The sequence below is a fragment of the Archocentrus centrarchus genome, unplaced genomic scaffold (genome assembly GCF_007364275.1).
Source record: "Archocentrus centrarchus isolate MPI-CPG fArcCen1 unplaced genomic scaffold, fArcCen1 scaffold_24_ctg1, whole genome shotgun sequence".
In the NCBI taxonomy this organism is placed as follows: domain Eukaryota; kingdom Metazoa; phylum Chordata; class Actinopteri; order Cichliformes; family Cichlidae; genus Archocentrus; species Archocentrus centrarchus.
The window spans coordinates 6,489,722-6,508,995 of NW_022060254.1; the positions used below are offsets into that span (position 1 = coordinate 6,489,722).

General features: G+C 40.5%; 1 protein-coding gene across 1 annotated transcript; it reads right to left on the reverse strand.

Annotated features, from left to right (window-relative positions):
- Positions 1–1,740: 1,740 nt before the first annotated feature.
- Positions 1,741–10,441, reverse strand: LOC115775651 (uncharacterized). Its single transcript, XM_030723123.1, has 7 exons — positions 10,411–10,441; positions 8,518–8,559; positions 8,168–8,437; positions 7,847–8,089; positions 7,565–7,750; positions 2,022–2,514; positions 1,741–1,933 (listed from the first exon to the last, which is right to left on the reverse strand). Exons 1-7 carry the CDS (start codon positions 10,439–10,441, stop codon positions 1,741–1,743), a joined length of 1,458 nt encoding a protein of 485 aa, XP_030578983.1.
- Positions 10,442–19,274: the final 8,833 nt, after the last annotated feature.

Consider the following 19,274-nt stretch of genomic DNA (forward strand, 5'->3'; position numbering starts at 1 on the left):
TACATTCTTTTCAGAGTTACTGTAGTAATAGCTAATATCCTCGAGTCTAAGTGTGCACAGAACCTTATTCGTATGGAAAACGTGAGATTCAAGGTCACACAAAATTATTAGGAAATGTCACAGCTAAAAATAAATGTGGCGTTTCTGAGTACATTTTACACAAAGTACAGGAGTCATTTACATCAGTAAATTTAGCAATAATACACTTCACATGATATATTTTATGTAATATTTTAAAGTGTACTTCTTTGGCTTTGTTGGAAATACAGTATTTATAAGGTAAGAGCCAGGCCCTCCTCCAGTTTATGTTCTCAATTTAAGCTCTCCATTCAAACTTACCCCTGAGTACGACACTGTTGTCTCTATGAAAGAACAGCGTATGCGTTTATTGTTACATAGTAGTAGTAATACATACTAGTGCCAGTAATATTAAAAAGACCGAGGATGCGATTAATGTCGCTTTCAAACCAATTAAGGAAGAATTTTGATTTCTAATCAAAATATTGCAGTTATTCCAGAGGAGAGCCTTGTGAGGTGAAACATTGTGGACAGAAGCCAGTTTCCAGGCTAGTAGGGCTTGCTGCTGAAATCTGGATAATTTAATGGGTAATTAATTAGGTACAAAAAATTACGACAGGCCTCTTAATTTACTAAAGATATAAAAATACAAACATTAACAAAAGTAGCCTATAGAAAACTTATAGTGCTCTTCTTGTAAAAGCAGATACGTTTGGTACAACAGTGCATTCAGGTCATCATCATCATCCAGACATGACAGGCTTGAAAAAAAAAGATATAATTTGGGATAAAAAACCAGATTGAAATTTTTTTTAACCAGTTAACCTTAAAGGTGTTGACAGTGTCAAAATAATCTAAGACTTCCAGACCTGCTTCTGCTTTACTGTTTGAAAGTTCACGTTTCAAACAGTTCTGTGATTTTATTTTTCCAAATGAAGTTTAAAAAAATATTGTTGACTTCTGTAGCTGTTTTGGATAAATTTAGTTTTAAATCTGAAGCTTTTGAAAATCGGTTACTGGGATAGTAGACTTAGGTAACTGATGTTTATCTTTAAAAAAAAAAAGTTGTGTCATCAGCAAGTTGGGAACATTTTAATTCTCTACCTTCAATTTTTTTTTCATGAACTATATGAATTGACAATAATTCAATGACTAAGATAAATAAAAAGGGGGACATAGGGCAGCCTTGATGAACATCTCTGTTAATTTGGAATCTTTTAGATGTGTTCATATTGATTATCACAGAACTGTTAATATCTCTATAAAACATATTGACAATATTAACAAATATTTGACCAAAACTGAAGTCTTTAAGGAAATGTAAAAGAAATTTATGCTCAGTTGTGTCAAAGGCTTTATAAAAGTCTAGAAACAAGATAAGTTCATCGGACTTTATCTCACTAACACAATCAATTTAATCCAAAATTAATCTAATGTGATTGCTAATATGACACTTTTTCATAAAGCCTGTTTGGGTTTCAGCAATTATAGTATCTAGGACTGTCTTTAGTCTGTTAGCCTACGTTAAAGCCAGAATCTTATAATCAATTGTAAAGAGAGTTATCAGGCACCAATTCTCAATTACTAACCCTTATCGGGTTTGGGGATAAGAGAAATGATACCCTGCTCTACAGACAAGCCGTCAGTACCTGGTGATTTTTCTTTCTTCACTGAAAACAAAGCCTCTTGAATTTGTATAATTAGGTAAACCTAACCAGGTACTCAGAAGGCATGCTCAGTGGTGACATCTGCAGTGATGTCATAGTCTTCACCCAATCCCTGACCTCCTCCACCTTGCTGGGTCATCTCCGTGAAGATGGCTGATCTGATTGGGGTCTTCCTGCTCCAGCAGATGGACAGCAGCAGACCAGTAGAGATGCAGTACGGACAGAAGACCACCAGATGGCAGAAGAGTCTGAGTACAGACACATGGGGAGGAGGAGGAGGAGGAAGAGCACCTGCAGGAGGAGCAAACACAGAGGAGGAGGAGTCAGGAGGAGAACTCTGTGTTCCTGATCTCTTTCAGTGTGTTCTGCAGCTGTTCTGACTGGATGCAGCTGAACATCCTGGTGTTTCTGACATACTGTGTTGGACAGAATGAAGATTTCTCTGACTGAGTCAGTACTATGGTGGCATGACGGATGAACCCGCAGCACTGACCTTTGACCTTCAGCAGGATATCTTTGCGGCTCATATCCTGTCCGTGGCTGTGGACGGTGCAGGTGTAGGTTCCACTGTCAGAGCCTGTAGGGTTCCTCAGAGTGAGGCTGAGGTCTCCAGTCTGCAGAGCGTCAGCTCTCATTGATGTTCGGTTGGTGTAACGCTGGCTTTGGTTTCTAAGATCATCGCCGCTCTGCAGACGCACGTGGACTGTTGAGGGCTTCGAGTCACTGTGGTCCCACACCACTGCTGAATCAGAGAACACTGGAACCTGACAGAGCAGCAGGACAGACTCCTCCCCTTCATACACCTCCACCACTGAGGCATGCTGGGAAACTGAGGGGAGAAACCAGCTCATCAATGAAGAAACTTTATGATACTATAATATGAATTAATGAGAACTGTGTCAGTAATCGTGAACCAGTGGTGGAGTGGTGGGTCAAGACAGGTGGGGGCACGAATGACCTGAGAGAAAAGTCACGTGGAATAAATGTTCAGATCAATTATCACGGTGAAACAAGGAAATTAGCACGTTAGCAGGTAGGTTAGCTTAGCAACTTGGGAAATTCTCCACCATCACCATCTTTTGTAACTCTGCTTCTTCAGACCTCGCTTCACTATCATCAAGAGGACCCCCAGGATGGTATGATGGAAAAAGTTTGAGATCCACTGAGCTAGAAGAACAGGTGCTCAGAGACTGCAGGAACTGCTGGAGGAAGAACCTCATTGTTAGTTCTGTGTCCACACTGCAGGAAATGGAGACCATCACAGTTTCTATTCTTCAGACAAAGAGGAACATGAGTGATGCACGAGTGACTTCCAAGTGTCCTTCATTAGATCATGAGACCATCTCAGAGCTAAATACACTTCAATGTTCACACTGAAGTTCAAAGTTCAGAGTTCGCAGCTGTCACATTACCAACAGAAGCACCGAGCTGCAAAATATATTAACTCATGATGTACCAGATGAATGATATTCCTCCAGCATTGCTCTCTGGTTGTAGTTGTGATTATCTGCTATATTTCTTATCTCAGATCTCTAATCTGATTATATCTCTGATTGGCGTAGGCAGCACTCAGTTGGTCATTTTGTGTTGAGAGAAAAAAACCATGAAATGCTTCTTTAATATGAGCACCAGTGAGAGCCTGAGGCGTAACAGAGACGTGTTAGTGTTAGTAACCTTCATCATGACCCCTGTGATCTCTGACTGGGGCTCTTTGTGGGCGGAGCAGTGGCTTTCCGCCCTCATTGGTAAGTGCATTTCATGACACAGACCCTAACGCAATCACAGCATAACGAAATTGTTGTTCTTATTCAGCCATGCTTCGTTTTGTTGTGCCTTTTCCACATAGTTATTTTTCCAGGTATTGTTTGTTTTGTTTTTTGGTATGTTGTCTTTTTTCTTTTCTTTTGTAGTTGCAGCATTTGAATTGCTTTGGTTAGTTTGGTTGTGCTCTGTCCTCTTTTTCTGTCTTCCCCCCTTTCTTTCTCTCTTTCTCTCTGTCAACCCTGTCAACATGCATATGTACACAAATAAATAAATAAAATAAAAACACAAACATTAACAAGAAAAGCCAATAAAGACTCTAGAGAGCTCATCTTGGAAGAACAAATGTGTTTGGCACATCAGTGCATTCAGATCATGATTCTGCTTAGAAACCAGACATGACAGGCTTTAAAAAGAAAAGGTCTAATCAGCAGCATTTGATCCGGTTCTGTTAAACGTCCTGAATTACAGACTCAGCATTTCCTGAATCTGTCGTTTCAAACACAGCAGTTTCCTCAGTTCATCAACATCACACTGAAGTGATGTAGAGAAAAACTGAAGGAGCTGAAACAAGATTGGAGAGCAATGAAGAGCCAACAGGAAGTGATGTGAATAACCAGCCAGTGACCGGCTGCTTTACTTCACTCATTAAACTTAAACTACAAGCCGCACATGTCCAGTCCTTTATATTCACAGGTAAGTTAGAGTCACCAGTTAACCACACATGAAGGTTTTTGGGCTGAGGGTGGGAGCAGGAGAAACTGGAGAGAACCCACACAGACAAGGAGAACATGAAAACACACAAAGAACCAGCCGGGGATCAAACCAGGAAACAGGTGTCACGTGATTTTCCACCTTCCATCAACTCACCTGTCAGAACAGACAGCAGCAGCACACACACACCTGCAACATTAGGACAGAGGTCACTGAAGGTCAGAGGTCACTCTCAATGATCCCTCCCACCCAGCACATCACCTGTTTGCACATCCAGGCTAAGAAACAGTTTCTAAGCTTGAGCCATTAGAGCACTACATGACCTACTACTGTTGCTAATATCCAACACATATCTATACCTATATCATACACATATATTCATACTTGTATTCCTTCAGAAGTGTATTTGTTTGCTGTGATATTTATTGTTAACTGTGTAAATGGAATTTAAACAGCTGTTATACAAAATGATTTATTCTTATTATTTCATTATTATTCTGATTTATTTTCTATATACTTTTATGTTCATATTTGCTGCACAACAAGAGAAGCATCTGTAATTTCATTATATGTCACATATAAAGCTATTGCATTCTATTCTATTGTATTCTATTCTAAGGTCAGAGGTCATCATGAGGCCACACAGGTGTAGAAACATCAGCTCACCTGCAGCAGTCAGCAGAAACAGGCCTGAAACTGAAGAACAAACTGATCAGCGGTCAAATGGTCACATGACCAAAGAGAAACATTCAGACTGCATTGATTGGTTCCTGTTCAATCAGATCAATCAAATATGGAGGAATGAGAGATTTCAGAGAAAGTGATCAGGCAGATGTGAAGTAAAATGAAGGAGACTCACAGCAGAGGCAGATGTTCCACTTCACTCTCAAATGCTTCACTGCAGGTTCCTCAGAGCCGTCACCACCAAACCCCACAGAATCTGCCCTCTGACCTCCTGCATTTCAGGAACCAACATCATTAAAGGGGGCTCTCCAAAAAGATTAATACTAACTGTCAGAATGCTTAGTTTAAGACCCAGACAGAGTTTTAATTATTTTGAAATTCTGATAAATTCTGTTATAGGTCTTTATTGCAGGTTTGGGGTAGGGGTGTGTGGTTTTTAGGTCAAGAACACACAATACCACAGGGATTGAACTTTACACTCCCGTGCCCCATATGCTGTTAGTGAGGACCATCACTTTTCCTGCCAGTCCAGTAGGTGGTGCATTACTACACAATAAAAAGTCATAACACAGAAAAAAATATATCTGGGCTTTTCTAACAGCTGCCCCCAAATGTGCAAAGTACATCTGAATCATAGAAAGGCATCTCAGGGTCGTGTGGCTGCTGTTGGCTTACGATCTCCTGCCCCGTCAGGAAAAGCAGGGAGAATAACCATCATGGCTACTGGCTAGGTGTAAATCTTGTCTTTGATTTGCACTTCAGGTGATCGGATGTGGCCATCTCCACTCTAGTGCACTTTGATTACTCAACCATTTTGCCAAAGTACTCTTGGGAGCTGTAGATCCATCAGCATAACTATAGCACCTTCCACAAGGTCACTCTGATTGACTTGCCATTTCTGTCTGACTGGTAGACTAGGTACTCTCGGATGAACCTCATCTAGAAACGGTCCACTAACACTTGTGACGCCAACACCGTTCACTAAGTAGTTCAGTCTCTGGATAGACAACCAGTGGCAGTGATCCATCTGGCTTCCCCATCAGCAAGTGACTGGGGGTCACAGGATCAAGGTCAGCAACACTGGAAGACACATAGGCCAGTGGCTTGGAATTGAGGATGCCTTCCACCTCAATAAGAAAGGTCCTAAGAACTTCTTCAGTCACCGGCTGGTCCCCCACTTTTGCATAGAGGGCTGTCTTTCCCGTACATCACCAAAAAGAGAAGCACCAGGTGGACTGAATAGAAGAATAGAATAGAATTGAACTTTATTGTCATTATGCATACAAAATTAAGCTCCCAAGGATGCTCCATCCATTAGTCAAACCTCAGATTCCAGAGGAGCAATGCAGTTTTCGTCCTGGTCGTGGAACGCTGGACCAGCTCTTTATCTTCTTTTTTAGTGTGCATGGGAGTTAGCGCAGTGATGCGGACGCTGCACCAGTTTCTTTTGGTAAAGAGGGAGCTGAGCATCTACAGAATCAATGTTGTGCCTAGCAAGAAGCATCCATTCTTAGGAAAACACAGGACTGAACATTTTCCATTGGATTACAGGTAAGATGCACCCAAAAACACTACCTGGCTAGTAGCTGTTGCCACTAGAACTTTGAACATTACAGAAAAGATCATTCTTTGGGGAAAACAGAGCTCTATTTAGTTTTGGTTCTTATGTATTTTATTTCACAAGCACTGTACATTTTTTTATGTTGTTGAATGGAGAAGTAATAAATAACAGCTGGTTCAAGTTGTGGTTACTAAGAAAGTTCAATTACTCCTAGTTTCGACCTAGTAGATGTATGGAGAAAATAATTGTTGGGTTCCTCAGTGACCTCAGTCTGGAATTAAACATGCATTAAACATGTTGGTAGGATGATTGTTAACCTTAATTCTAATACTACTGTTTGAAAGACTTTTGAGAGGTGGGGGTGAACCATAACCTCATGTCCTGTGGCGTAACACTGGAAGTGACCAGAAGTAACAAAAGACATCTGTCTGCTTGGTGTGTCAAACTTAGAAAACACACAAAGTAAGAGTATAAAAAGTATTTCCTGTCACCTCACCATCAGCACAGATACATACATATATGGTATAATGATCACAGCATGCTGTGACCACAGGATGCAACATCTACACATCATCTGTCTGCCTTCTTTTGACAGAGAGCGCAGAAAGTTTCCACCTCACATTATAAACTAATTTAAGAAATGTAAATGTTTAAATTTAAACCTCACAGGTTTGTTTAAACTTCACTGAGATAAAAAAGCCTTCATGTGAAATAGAATCTAAAACCAAGAGTGAACAGAAGACTGGAACTCAGAATAAATTAAGCAGTTCACATTTAAAATGCACTGTAAAACACATAGACTAAACTAGCTAGTTAGTAAAATCTGAAATATTAAGAAGCAGTTGCTCTCAGCCTGCATTTCAGTTCAGCAGCCAAACTACAGAGTTCTTCCCTTGGCTGTGTCATTTCCTCCTGTCTTACACCGCTGTCACTCTGCCAGGAACCAAATGCACCAATGTGAAATGGCACAAAGGAAACAGCTGTTTCTTTTTACTGATTCAGCATCTGAAGCTGCTGAAACTGCTTCCAAGAGCCTTTCAGAGGAGGCTTTAGAAATGTGATCCTGCATGTGACACTGTTTGATTCTTGTATGCTTTATATGTTTGCACAAGTGAGCACACAATCCACACTGAACTGTTGAGTCTCACAGACTTCATACCTTTTAGTTTCCTGTAGAAGAGCAGAACTCCAACCAGAACCAGAAGAACCACAGAAACCAGACCTGCTACAACTGGAATGATGGAGGAGGAGAAAAGAGGAGGAGGGAGGGCTGTGGGAGAGGAGGGAGGAGCAGAGATACCAGGAGAGGTGCAGGCTGTGGTGCTCTGTACATGAGGAGGAAGAGCTGTAGGAGAGATGATGAAGATGGTTCAGTCAGTTTATTATCAGGTCAGCAGATTAGGGCTGGTCTTTAAACAGGAAGTGATGTCAGTGTGCTGACCTCTGACCCTCAGAAAGCTCTGAGGAGATGATCCCAATGTATCAGTGGAACATGAGTAGAGACCTTCATCAGACTTCTGGATGCTAGTGATGGTGTGCTCTGATTTACGTCCAGATGCAACACGTCTTTCATTAAAAAAGAAATAAGCTGCAACTGTATCACCATTCTTTTGTCTGCAATGCAGGGTGATGTCACTTCCTGTCCTCACAGGAAGTGCAGGGATCTCTAGGATCGGAGAGTCATCTGACCAACAAAGACACAAACAGAGTGATTCAGAGACAGCGTTCCACCAGAGAGACAGCTGCAAACATCTGTCTGTACCTGAAACACTGATGGAGACTTTATCGCTCTGCTGTCCAGAAGAGTTTATGCAGGAGTAACTCCCACCAGAGTGTACAAAGAGATCCAGAATGCAGGAGGAACCATCAATCCTCCCAAAGCTTGCAGCTTCTCCACAGACCTCAGTGAGTCCTCCTCTGGTCCTCTTCACTGTCCATCCATCAACTGTCTGTCCATCATCAACACAACTTAGAGACACTGGAGAAGATCCTCTGAAGAACTGCTGAAGGTTTGGACTAACAGACAGAGAGACTGGAGGACAGACAGACAGAGTAAATGTGTTTGTGTTCTTGTTGGAGTCTCTCTGATTGTTTTCACTTCCATCAACTCACCTGCAGAAACAGTCAGTGCAGACAGCAGCAGCACACACACACCTGCAACAGGAGGGCAGAGGTCACTAAATTAGGTCAGATGTTATTAGAGGTCAAGTCAAACTGTGGGGGAATTATTGTAATTATTGTGAATACAGCTTTTTGGGGGGATAGAACAGTTCATCTACTAATCAGAAGGTTGGTAGTTTGATCCCTGACTACTCCAGTGGCTACTGCTCCTGATGCATTCATGGGAGTGTGAATGTGTGTGAATGTTAGACAAAGTGCTTAGGCATGGAAAATAGTGTGATTGGGTGAATGAGGCTTGCAGTATAGTGTGCTTTGAGTGCTGCAATTCCATATTCCCCAACTGGATGCCAATTAGTTGCTAGCATTTACTAGGTAAAATTGGTTGCAAAGTGGTATACAATACTGGAATCACTAACAACCAAATTAATTGCAGGAAGGTCCTCAGGTGTGTGTTAACACAAAGTCAGTTCTGAAAAGAACATTGTAGCACAGCTTAGGTTTGCAATGCTGTGCCTAAACCAACCACTAGTGATGGGCAAAGTGAGGTTTTTTTGAAACACTGAATCATTCAAAGCAATTGTGCCAGAACTGTGCCTAAGATTCAGAATAATCTGAGGCACATCTTTATAGTGACACCTAGTGGATACTTTAGAGCTTTTCACATCTTGATAATGACATTTTTTAAAACAATGAAACACACAAACCCTGCACAATTGTAAGCGAGGCTACTTATTACACCAAACTATCAATAAATATGATCCGCATATGTTTTTGGAAAAATGTCCATCCAACAAAGCAAGAAAATGGATGGATCTAAACCAACAGGCTTGTGCAATCTGCATACTGCCACACGCTCTACAAAGAATGTTTGTAATGCCACTTATACAAAGTACTGATGTTATTGTAAGAAAGACTCCTGCACCACTAAGGCAAGAAGGCAGCAGAAAGTCGGAGTGAAGAAACTGAAACAATTGTTTCTGAGGAGGAAGCCAGAAAAAACGTGGACCTTTCCAAAGGTTTTTCCACTGGAGTGTTTTGGGCTGAAATAATGGAGGTTCTGAAAATCACTGAGACATTGGTAGTAAGAGTAATATTATCAGTAATACAATTACTAATGGTTTAAAGTGTTTAATATTTTCTAAGTCAGGCCTTCATGATTTGTTCAAACGGTCCGAGTACAAACAAATTCAGGTTCAAAAATATTTACAAGTCACTGATTTCAGTTTGATTTATACAGAAATTTGTCCTCATGTACTGTTTTTGAATGGGGGTTCTAAGAATTACCATGGTTCCCAGTTCGTGTGGTGCAGACAGAAAAAAGAAAAAAATGAACTATGAAAAAGTTCCTGTGGTGTTAAAGCACACAGAGAACATGTTATTCAAGCTCACATTGTCACATTAGCTTTCACTGACATTACATTCACTGACTGAGTAGCTTTGAATGGGGACCTGCTGTATTTGGATCCTGCAGCTTGTGTAAATGAAGAAGGTGAGTCAGATTTAGTTCATAAAGCTGACACATCCCAATCATTACCATGTTTTAATCAACAAACACTCACACTGACTCAAATCTACACTTTGTTTTATTACAAGTTCAGTATCTTTGTGGCTAGGAGCAGACACTTTCTGTGATCGCTGCTGATTTACTGACTCTTACCCAAGGAGTAGCAGTAACTGGTCTGAGTGTTGGACTATCTCACAGTTACAGGTCAGAGATAACCTGTGAGGACTATAATCAGCAGCTGAGGCTCAAACTGTGTTTTAGCTCAGTGTTTGTGCTGCTGTGAGTCACTCTCTGCTGGAAATGTGTGTTTTCCTCTATAAAGGTGTGTTAGAGCTGGAATGAATGGATTAATGAGAGTAGGAAGACGAAGATTGACTCACCAAGGAGCAGAGAAACAGATGCAGCCTTCATGTTGTCTGGATGACGTCTAAATGAAGTCTGACCAACAGAGCGATGGCTTCAGCTACAGCATCTTCACTTCCCTGTTCACACTCAGCGTCACTGGCTGTGCCCTGCATAAACCTGCTGCTATTATAATGGTATGTTTGCCTTAATGGAGTTCAGTGTGGTTTATAATTTCTGTGAGACGATGAGACCGCAGCAGGTTGATTTAGAAACAGTGGGTGCAGTTTCTGCTCTTGAGTTGTTCTGGTGTGATGTACGTAGAAATATTAGACAGGACTGCAAAGGTTTGTTTCTCTATTCCGTTTGCCTTTATTGTTTATTCCTGCTGTGTCTCAGTGTGTCAGGGTAACACTCTCCATATCAACTCTAGAGATGTTCTAGTTTTCAAGTATAGTTGCTATTGCTAGTTTTGATTTTTATGTTTTCATCTTTTACTCCTTCATCCATTTCAAAATCCAAGAAACTCAGAACAAAGACCATTTAGAGATTTATTCTTTGCATGGGAGCCCTTATATCTCAGTGAGGCATGATGCAAAATGCTTGCTACGTCAGAGTCGTTTTGATGTCTTTTATATATGCAACTAAAAAAAACATGATAAGAAAAAGGTGCCTCTGCAGTTCTCACCGCCCTGGGGGTGCCTCCCTAAATTCACTTCCCAGCATTGAAAACAATAGTAGAGATTGTAAGTATATTCTTTTACTGTCACAGACTAAATGGCTGTATAGACAGGTGTGGGAATGATAACAATAATGCCAAAATATTGTTTTCCTTTCATCAAGGTCAGCACACAATACAGTGTGTCAGGTTGTTTCAGGTAAACAACCTGATGCAACACATGACTAAGAGTTTAAAACAGAAGTTAAGCATAATAAAGCATTACAACAACTACTTTAACCTCAACTGGTTGCACATAAATGTGTCTGAGAAAAGACATCAAAATAGAGGATACCATTGAGCAAGCACTTGGTGACAGAGGTAAGGAAAAACTCCAGGAAGCCAATGAAAAGAAGCTAATTTGGGAGAAATATGCTCTCTCTTTCTAATCCCTCACCTCTCAGATGTCAATCTTGGAATCTGCTGGAGCCATTCTCCTAGTTGCGTGTGTGTGTGTGTGTGTGTGTGTGTGTGTGTGTGTGTGTGTGTGGGGGGGGGGGGGGCTTCTGATTACCTCTGGGAAAACTGTTACCGTCACTTTCCACATCCTTTGTAACTTTTCTGAGCTCTTGGTATTTTTAGCACTTCTTGTGTTCTTTCTTCTTGATGTTGCCATCACTTGGTATTGCAGTGTCTAACACTACAGCTTTCTTCCTCTGTTTGTCCACCACTATGATGCCCGGTTGGTTAGCCAACTCAAGCCTTTCTGTCAGTATTTGGAAGTCCCACAGGATCTTCGTTCGGTCATTCTCAACCACCTGTGAGGATGTATTACATTTTGACCTTGGAACTTACAGGTCATACTTGGCAAAGATGTATGCAAAGATTTCCTGTATACTCTGCCAGCCACTTGGTTATGGTGTTCCATGTATGCCCTGCCCGCCTGCATCTTCCACCCTGCTGTTATGTCAGCCTCTATCAGTTTTCCATGATTAGTGCCTCTGTGCTGTCTGGTAGTCCAGCTTTGTCCAGCCATTGGTAGGATTTTTCCATATCAGCCACGTCTTCCATCTGCCGGTGATACATGTTGTGCAAAGGCCTGTTCTTCCAGGATGGTTCCTATTATTTCTCCTTTTCTTTCTTGGGTTCCTGCTGCCTGAGGTACTCACTAAACACATGATCCTTTGTGGTCATCTTCCTGATGTATTGATGGATCTTTTTTGTTTTGTCTGGGATAGTGGGTCTCTCTAGTCCTTGGCCTCCGTCCTTCCACTTACCATACAGTCTTAGGGTGCTGGATTTGGGGTAAAACTTTCCATGCATGTAAAGGAGCTTTCTTGTCTTGATATCAGAGGGGTTATCGTTCTTCCTTTTGTGAGGTTATTATCCCAGCCGGGTATCTAATAACTGGCTAGGTGTTGATTGCCCAGATCTTGTTATTCCCATTCAGCTGACTCTTCAGGGTTTGTCTTGGAAGTTGCAGCTTTTCCTTGCAACCTCTTTATGGTGCGTATTTGTGGGATTCCCAGGCACATGCAGCAGTCTTCACTATCTGCAGTGTTACCTTTTAGTAATGCAATACTGTCAGTTCTGACTACCTTCCCTCTCTTTTTTATTATCTTCTACCATCTTTGTTACTTCTCCAGTCCACATGTCATTCCAGTGTCATTGTTGGAGATCCAAGTGGTGTAAATCAGTGTATCAGTATCTTGTTCACTCCTGGCATACAGTATGATGTCATCCATGTAGAAGAGCTGGCTGACGGTTTTCTATTTTGTCGTTGGTATCCATAGCCAATCTTGTTGATGATTCAGGCATATGCAGAACAGCAGTGAGGATAGTGCATCTCCTTGCTAAATCCCACACTTGATGGTGACTTGTGCAATTGGCTTCTAGTTGGCCTCTAATGTTTTTCTCCACATAACCATTGAGTTCTCGATGAAGCCTTTTAGTGTTCTATGTTTTGCTCTTCTGGGATCTTTTCCAACTCCTTCCTGGGCCTCGCTCATGTATTGAGCCAAGTGCCTGCTCATCTTTGCTGCTATGATGCCTGACAGGAGTTTCCATGTTATACTGTGGCAGGTTACTGGCTGGTAGTTGGATGGGACCAGTCCCTTCTGAGGGTCCTTGGAGATCAGGACCGTCCAGCCTTCAGTCAGCCGTTTTGTGCTTTTGTGCCTTTTATCCTCTAGCAAGTGGTTCCTTTGTGCTGCCAGGCACTCACAGAGTACAGTTAGCATCAATTAGCCAGTAGGTGTGAATCATATCAGAGCCTGGTGCTGTCAAGCTCTTCATGTGTGAGACTTTTTTTTGGATGTCTGCCACTTACTGGATCTTGTTAGGTAGGATGTGCCCGGGTGGCATCCTAGTCAGATGCCCAAATCACCTCAGCTTGTCAGGTTGGATGGTGAACGTTGGTGGACAGCCATTTTCAGGTCTCTCCAGAGATGCTCAGTTGGGTTTAGGTCAGGTCTCTGGCTGGGCCAGCCAAGAATGGTCACAGAGTTGTTCTGAAGCCACTCCTTTGTTATTTTAGTCATGTGCTTAGGGTCATTGTCTTGTTGGAAAGTGAACCTTCGGCCCAGTCTGAGGTCCTGAGCACTCTGGAAGAGGTGTTCTTCCAGGATATCTCTGTACTTGGCCGCATTCATCTGTCCTTCAATTGCAACCAGTCGTCCTGTCCCTGCAGCTTAAAAACACCCCCATAGCATGATGCTGCCACCACCATGTTTCACTGTCGGAATTGTATTGGGCAGGTGATGAGCAGTGCCTGGTTTTCTCCACACATACCGCTTAGAATTAATGCCAAAAGTTCAATCTTGGTCTCATTAGACCAGAGAATCTTATTTATCATAGTCTGGGAGTCCTTCATGTGTTCTTTCATATGTCTGCACTGAGGAGAGGCTTCCATCAGGCCACTCTGCCATAAAAATTGCAAATTTATTATGGCTGCAATGAAACAAAGAGTAAAAAATTACAGGGGTCTGAGTACTTTCCATACCCACTGTATGTCTTCTTATATATGTGTTCTGCTGCCACAAGCAATTATGGACATCCTTATGTTCCAACATGGTGTTCATTATGGACACTCTCAATTCAGTGTTTTTTAGCACCAAATCACAACAGTTGTGTCAAGGTGCTTTATATTGTATTTGTATCCTATCTTTTTCTGATGTAATTTTAAAATGACTCCCATCATAAATCCATATTGGTTCTAATTTGTGGCTCTAATTAATTTCGTCCACAGTGGTGCCACATTCGACTTCATTTTCTGTTTACATGCGACATCAGGAAGTCACAAAGGCACTGAGAAAACGAGACATAAAATAGAGACTGGAGCTTTTACAGCATTGAATTGAACTTGGTTGTCATGCTCTTCGCTATCCAAGATGAAGGAACTTAAAAGAATAGAATAATCCAGTCCAGCATTGCCCACACATACACAGTCATAAGCATATGTATCTCTTATTATGCATTGAATATCCTCTCTCTTCTTATTATTTTCCTCTGACTATGACCTGGGAGATTAACATCTTACAAGATAATTTGACTTTTTCTAGCAATCACTTGTCTCTTTTTTTAATAAATCAATTTAATCAACATTGGCACATTGAAGGGCAGGTGGCTTTATTTCTATTTAAATTGTGATTTATTTCTTTTTAAATTAAGAAGTGGGCTTGGTTTTATTCATTTGAATGTACACAGTCAAGTCTCAAAAATGGATATGTTTCCATCTAGGGAAACTCCACAAATGCTGATTAGCAAAAATGTGGTTAAATAAATCTATCCTGAACAAAGAGAAGCCAGTAAGGGCAGAGGTGTTACTATTTATATAAAAACCAGATTTCAATAAAAAACACATCTCTCTAAATCACTGTCAAAACCGTGTTCTCCCTGTGTCTGCGTGAGTACTCCCACAGTTCCCCCCACAGTCCAAAGGCATGCTGTTCCTGGGGTTGGGTTAAGTGGTGATTCTAAACTGCCCAAATGTGTGAGTAAAAATCCTGATAAAGCAACACTGATTGATCTCATACTGACAATGCTGAACCTAAGGCTTCACTATTTGCAAATGACATTAGCGATCACTGTGTAATTGCCACTGTCAGAAACACCAAGACTCCTAAACTTAAGGTCCGCCACCCATATCCAGCCTGCGATATAATTATACTCGGCCTGCGAGATAATTTAATATGGCTATGATCAATGGCCCACCGATAAATAGCGCTCCCACCACTTATGCTACAAATCCCGCTATGCACTGCAACAACTGCAACACATGGGAGGCAGAGGACCTGTTCTCTCCCACTGGAGGTAAACTGAGTGCCTCTTTTCCCTGCCTGCATTGTGCAGGGAAAAGGGTAGATAGGTGGGATGGATGCGGGAGAAGACGCAGAGGGAGACCTGTACAGGTGAGCTGTGTAGCAAAGTCCTGAAGACAGAACGCGTCGGAAGCACCGAAACACAGACAGTGAACTTCATGAGAGGCTTAAATGAAAGGTTTACATCACTGACAGTTTCAGAGGCAATAGCTTCTGAATTTGGTGCCGTGACTTAACACAGGTGCGATGCGGTACCTGAGGCGATCTGTCAGTTCATGGAATGAAATGGAATAAGAGAGAAACTAAATAGCTTGTTGTTTCTTATTTCTGGATATTTTTCTGATATCACATCACAAGTTTTCATCAGCTTGAAATATTCTCATTGTTCCTGATGTTATTTTTGAAGAAAAATTTTTACTTATGTATCATTTCTATTTTATTTTATGTGTTGAGGAAAAAATGGCTGTTTCTGGCCATTCAAATTCATATTGCTTATTTAAAAAAAAAAAATCAATTTTAAACAAATCTTGTTTGACCTGCAATTTCAATTTTGTCCCATTTTGTGATTGAGTACCCACACTGTAAAAACAAGTCTGTAAAAATACAGGACAAAGCACTGTATAAATATGATGGAATTTTTTTGTATTAGCTATTTACAAGAGTTTTTTCCATATTTCGTGATAAATACAATGCATTGTGGGAGCAAGAACCCCAAAAGGAGGGAAAAGTTAGTCGGAAAGCAGCCATTACACTATAGGCTTCTTTTGGATTTCAGAATCAGAATCTTGAGAAACCACCTTCACGTTTCCTTGTTAATATTAAAACTTATTTTTTGTATATTAAAATAATGTGCCTAAAAAAACCAAAAAAAAAACTTAATATCATTTTAATTAGAAAGAACTGTGTAATTGTGATTTACTTTGAATTTGACTGAAGCTTTACATTTTAGTGAATGTTAAAATTATTTGTGGCCATGATACCACCAATTTGTGGCAGCTAGCTAATGAGCTAAAGTCAGTGATAATGGAAAACTGAATGTTTCTACTAAGGTACAGACAGGAAGAAATAATTGGGGACTCTAATATAAGTTTTATAATAAAATTTGTGTTTTACAGTTACCTTTATTTTAGACCTTAAGGGGTTGCAGGCAGAGTTACGCTAACCTCAAACTTTCCTAATTGATGCTAACATGTTAATGTTGGTCTCTGTTAGCTAAAGTAAAGACTGCTAGTTAGTTCAACATATTGTTGAAAATGTGCATGTGTTACATGTTCTATATGTCCCTAATTGGTATCATTGCCTAGTTCTCGAGGCATTTAGAAAAAAAGGCACCCTGGAGAGGAAATAAAGAAAGTGCCAGTTGAGAGTAAGCTCTGGCCTCGTTCCTGTCTAACTTGTACAAAATATAAGTACATTAAAGTTAGCAGACCAGCATAAACCAGTTTGCTGGTAAGTTCATTGAAATGTCAGTTTAATTATTTTTTACTCAGCACATTATTACACACACACACACACACACACACACACACACACACACACACACACACACACACACACACACACACACACACACACGCACACACAAGTGTGTTTTGCTATCTTTGTGGGGAATTTCCATTGACTTCCATTCATTTCTACAGCCTAAACCTTACCTTTACCCTTTTCCTAACCCTAACCATCACATACCTAACCCTAACCCTAACCTAAACTCAATTCATACCTTAGCCCTAACTCTGACCCCTGACCCAAAAACAGGGTTTCTCCTTGTGGGGACTGGAACCTTGTCCCCACAAGGGGAAACCCTGTTTTTGGGTTTTTGGGTTTCCCCTTGTGGGGACTGGAACCTTGTCCCCACAAGGGGAAACCCTGTTTTTGGGTCAGGGGTCAGAGCAATTGGTCCCCACAACGTAGTATATGTCAGGAAAATTGTCCCCACAAGGTATTATAAACATACGCACACACACACACACACACACACACACACACACACACACACACACACACACACACACACACACACACACACACACACACACACATATATATATATTTATTTTATTCATGTATTGAATATTCAGTCATACTATCTTGAGACAATACATTACATAGATGATGCTGTCATATTTTCATATAGATTTTGAGTTCAGGAAAATAAAGGAATTTTTAACATTAAATGCACCAGTTATAATCTCTTCAATCTCATTGTACATCATGTATAATGACAATAAAGGTATCTATACTATTCTATTCTATAAATTGTTTCAGTGTTGTTGTTTACTAAGTAGAGATTTTAACAAAAATAATTTTTTTAACAAATGCTGCAAAGGTTATAATTGTCTAAATGTCTATTAAAGCACATTTTCAAAAAGTAAAATTAATAAGTTAACTTGAAAGTAACTGCCTCTTAATGGCAATATAAACAGGACTTTAGTGTTAACTGAAATGCCCATAAATAGCACAGAGAATATACTGTAAATCTACAGAATTTTCCATTTTACCATTTATGGAAAAGTTCATTAAATTTCCATAGAAAAACAGAAAATGTCCTGGCAAAAAATTAGCAGGACATTTTCCTGTTTTTTTTATGGAATTCTTTTTCTTACATTGCCCCATTTCTAAACCAACCTGCTGGGAAGTGAAGATGCTGTGGCTAAAGCCATCGCTCTGTAGGTCAGACTTCATTTAGTCGTCATCCAGACAACATGAAAGCTGCATCTGTTTCTCTGCTCCTTGGTGAGTCAATCCTCGTCTTCCTACTCTCATTAATCCATTCATTCCTGCTGCTGTGAGTCAGTCACAGCAGCACAAAGACTGAACTAAAACACAGTTAGAGCCTCGCCTGCTGATTATAGTCCCCACAGTTTACCTCTGACCTGTAACTGTGAGATAGTCCAACACTCAGACCAGTTACTGCTACTCCTTGGGTAAGAGTCAGTAAATCAGCAGCGATCACAGAAAGTGTCTGCTCCTAGCCACAAAGATACTAAACTTGTAATAAAACAAAGTGTAGATTTGAGTCAGTGTGAGTGTTTGTTGATTAAAACATGGTAATGATTGGGATGTGTCAGCTTTATGAACTAAATCTGACTCACCTTCTTCATTTACACAAGCTGCATGATCCAAATACAGCAGGTCCCCATTCAAAGCTACTCAGTCAGTGAATGTAATGCCAGTGAAAGCTAACGTGATAATGTGACCGAGCTGGAGGTCTTATTGTGTGTTTGTGTGTATTTTAAGAAGAAGAACAAGGACACAACCTGAATCACATGTTCTCTGTGTGACACCACAGTAACTGTTTTAATAGTTCCTGTAATCATTTGTGGTGGCACTGCCTTTTTCTGTCTGCACTACAGGAAATGAGAACCATCGCAATTTTTAGAACCCAGTTGTACGGTCTTCTTTAGATTCTAATGCTGATTATATATTTCTTACCATAAAAGATACACTGACTTTCACACTGTGGGTGGTGCAGATGTACAATGATTTGTTGAATACATGACAGAAATTAGCTAGATTTATAAAGTAATGTACAGTCCTGCAGTCCTGTAAAATCCCATGATTCAGTAGCTTGTAGATCCACATTTAGCAGGAACAAGTTCCATTGATGCAAGGTACCCAAATCCTCATCCCTCCATCACTGTGCTGACAGCTTGTCTGAGGTGTTTGTGCTGATATGCTGAGCTTAGTGTTGTATTATGGCCAAGCATCTCCATTTTGGTCTTCTCTGTCCAAAGGACATTGGGCCTCATTCAGAAACACTGTGTGAGGACAAATCTGGATAAATCATGCATATGAATGTTTCAAACTGAAATCAGTGATTTGTCAATATTTTTGAACCTGAATTTTTTTGTACTCAGACCGTTTGAACAAATCACGAAGGCCTGACTTAGAAAATTTAAACATTTATTTAAACTGTTAATATGTA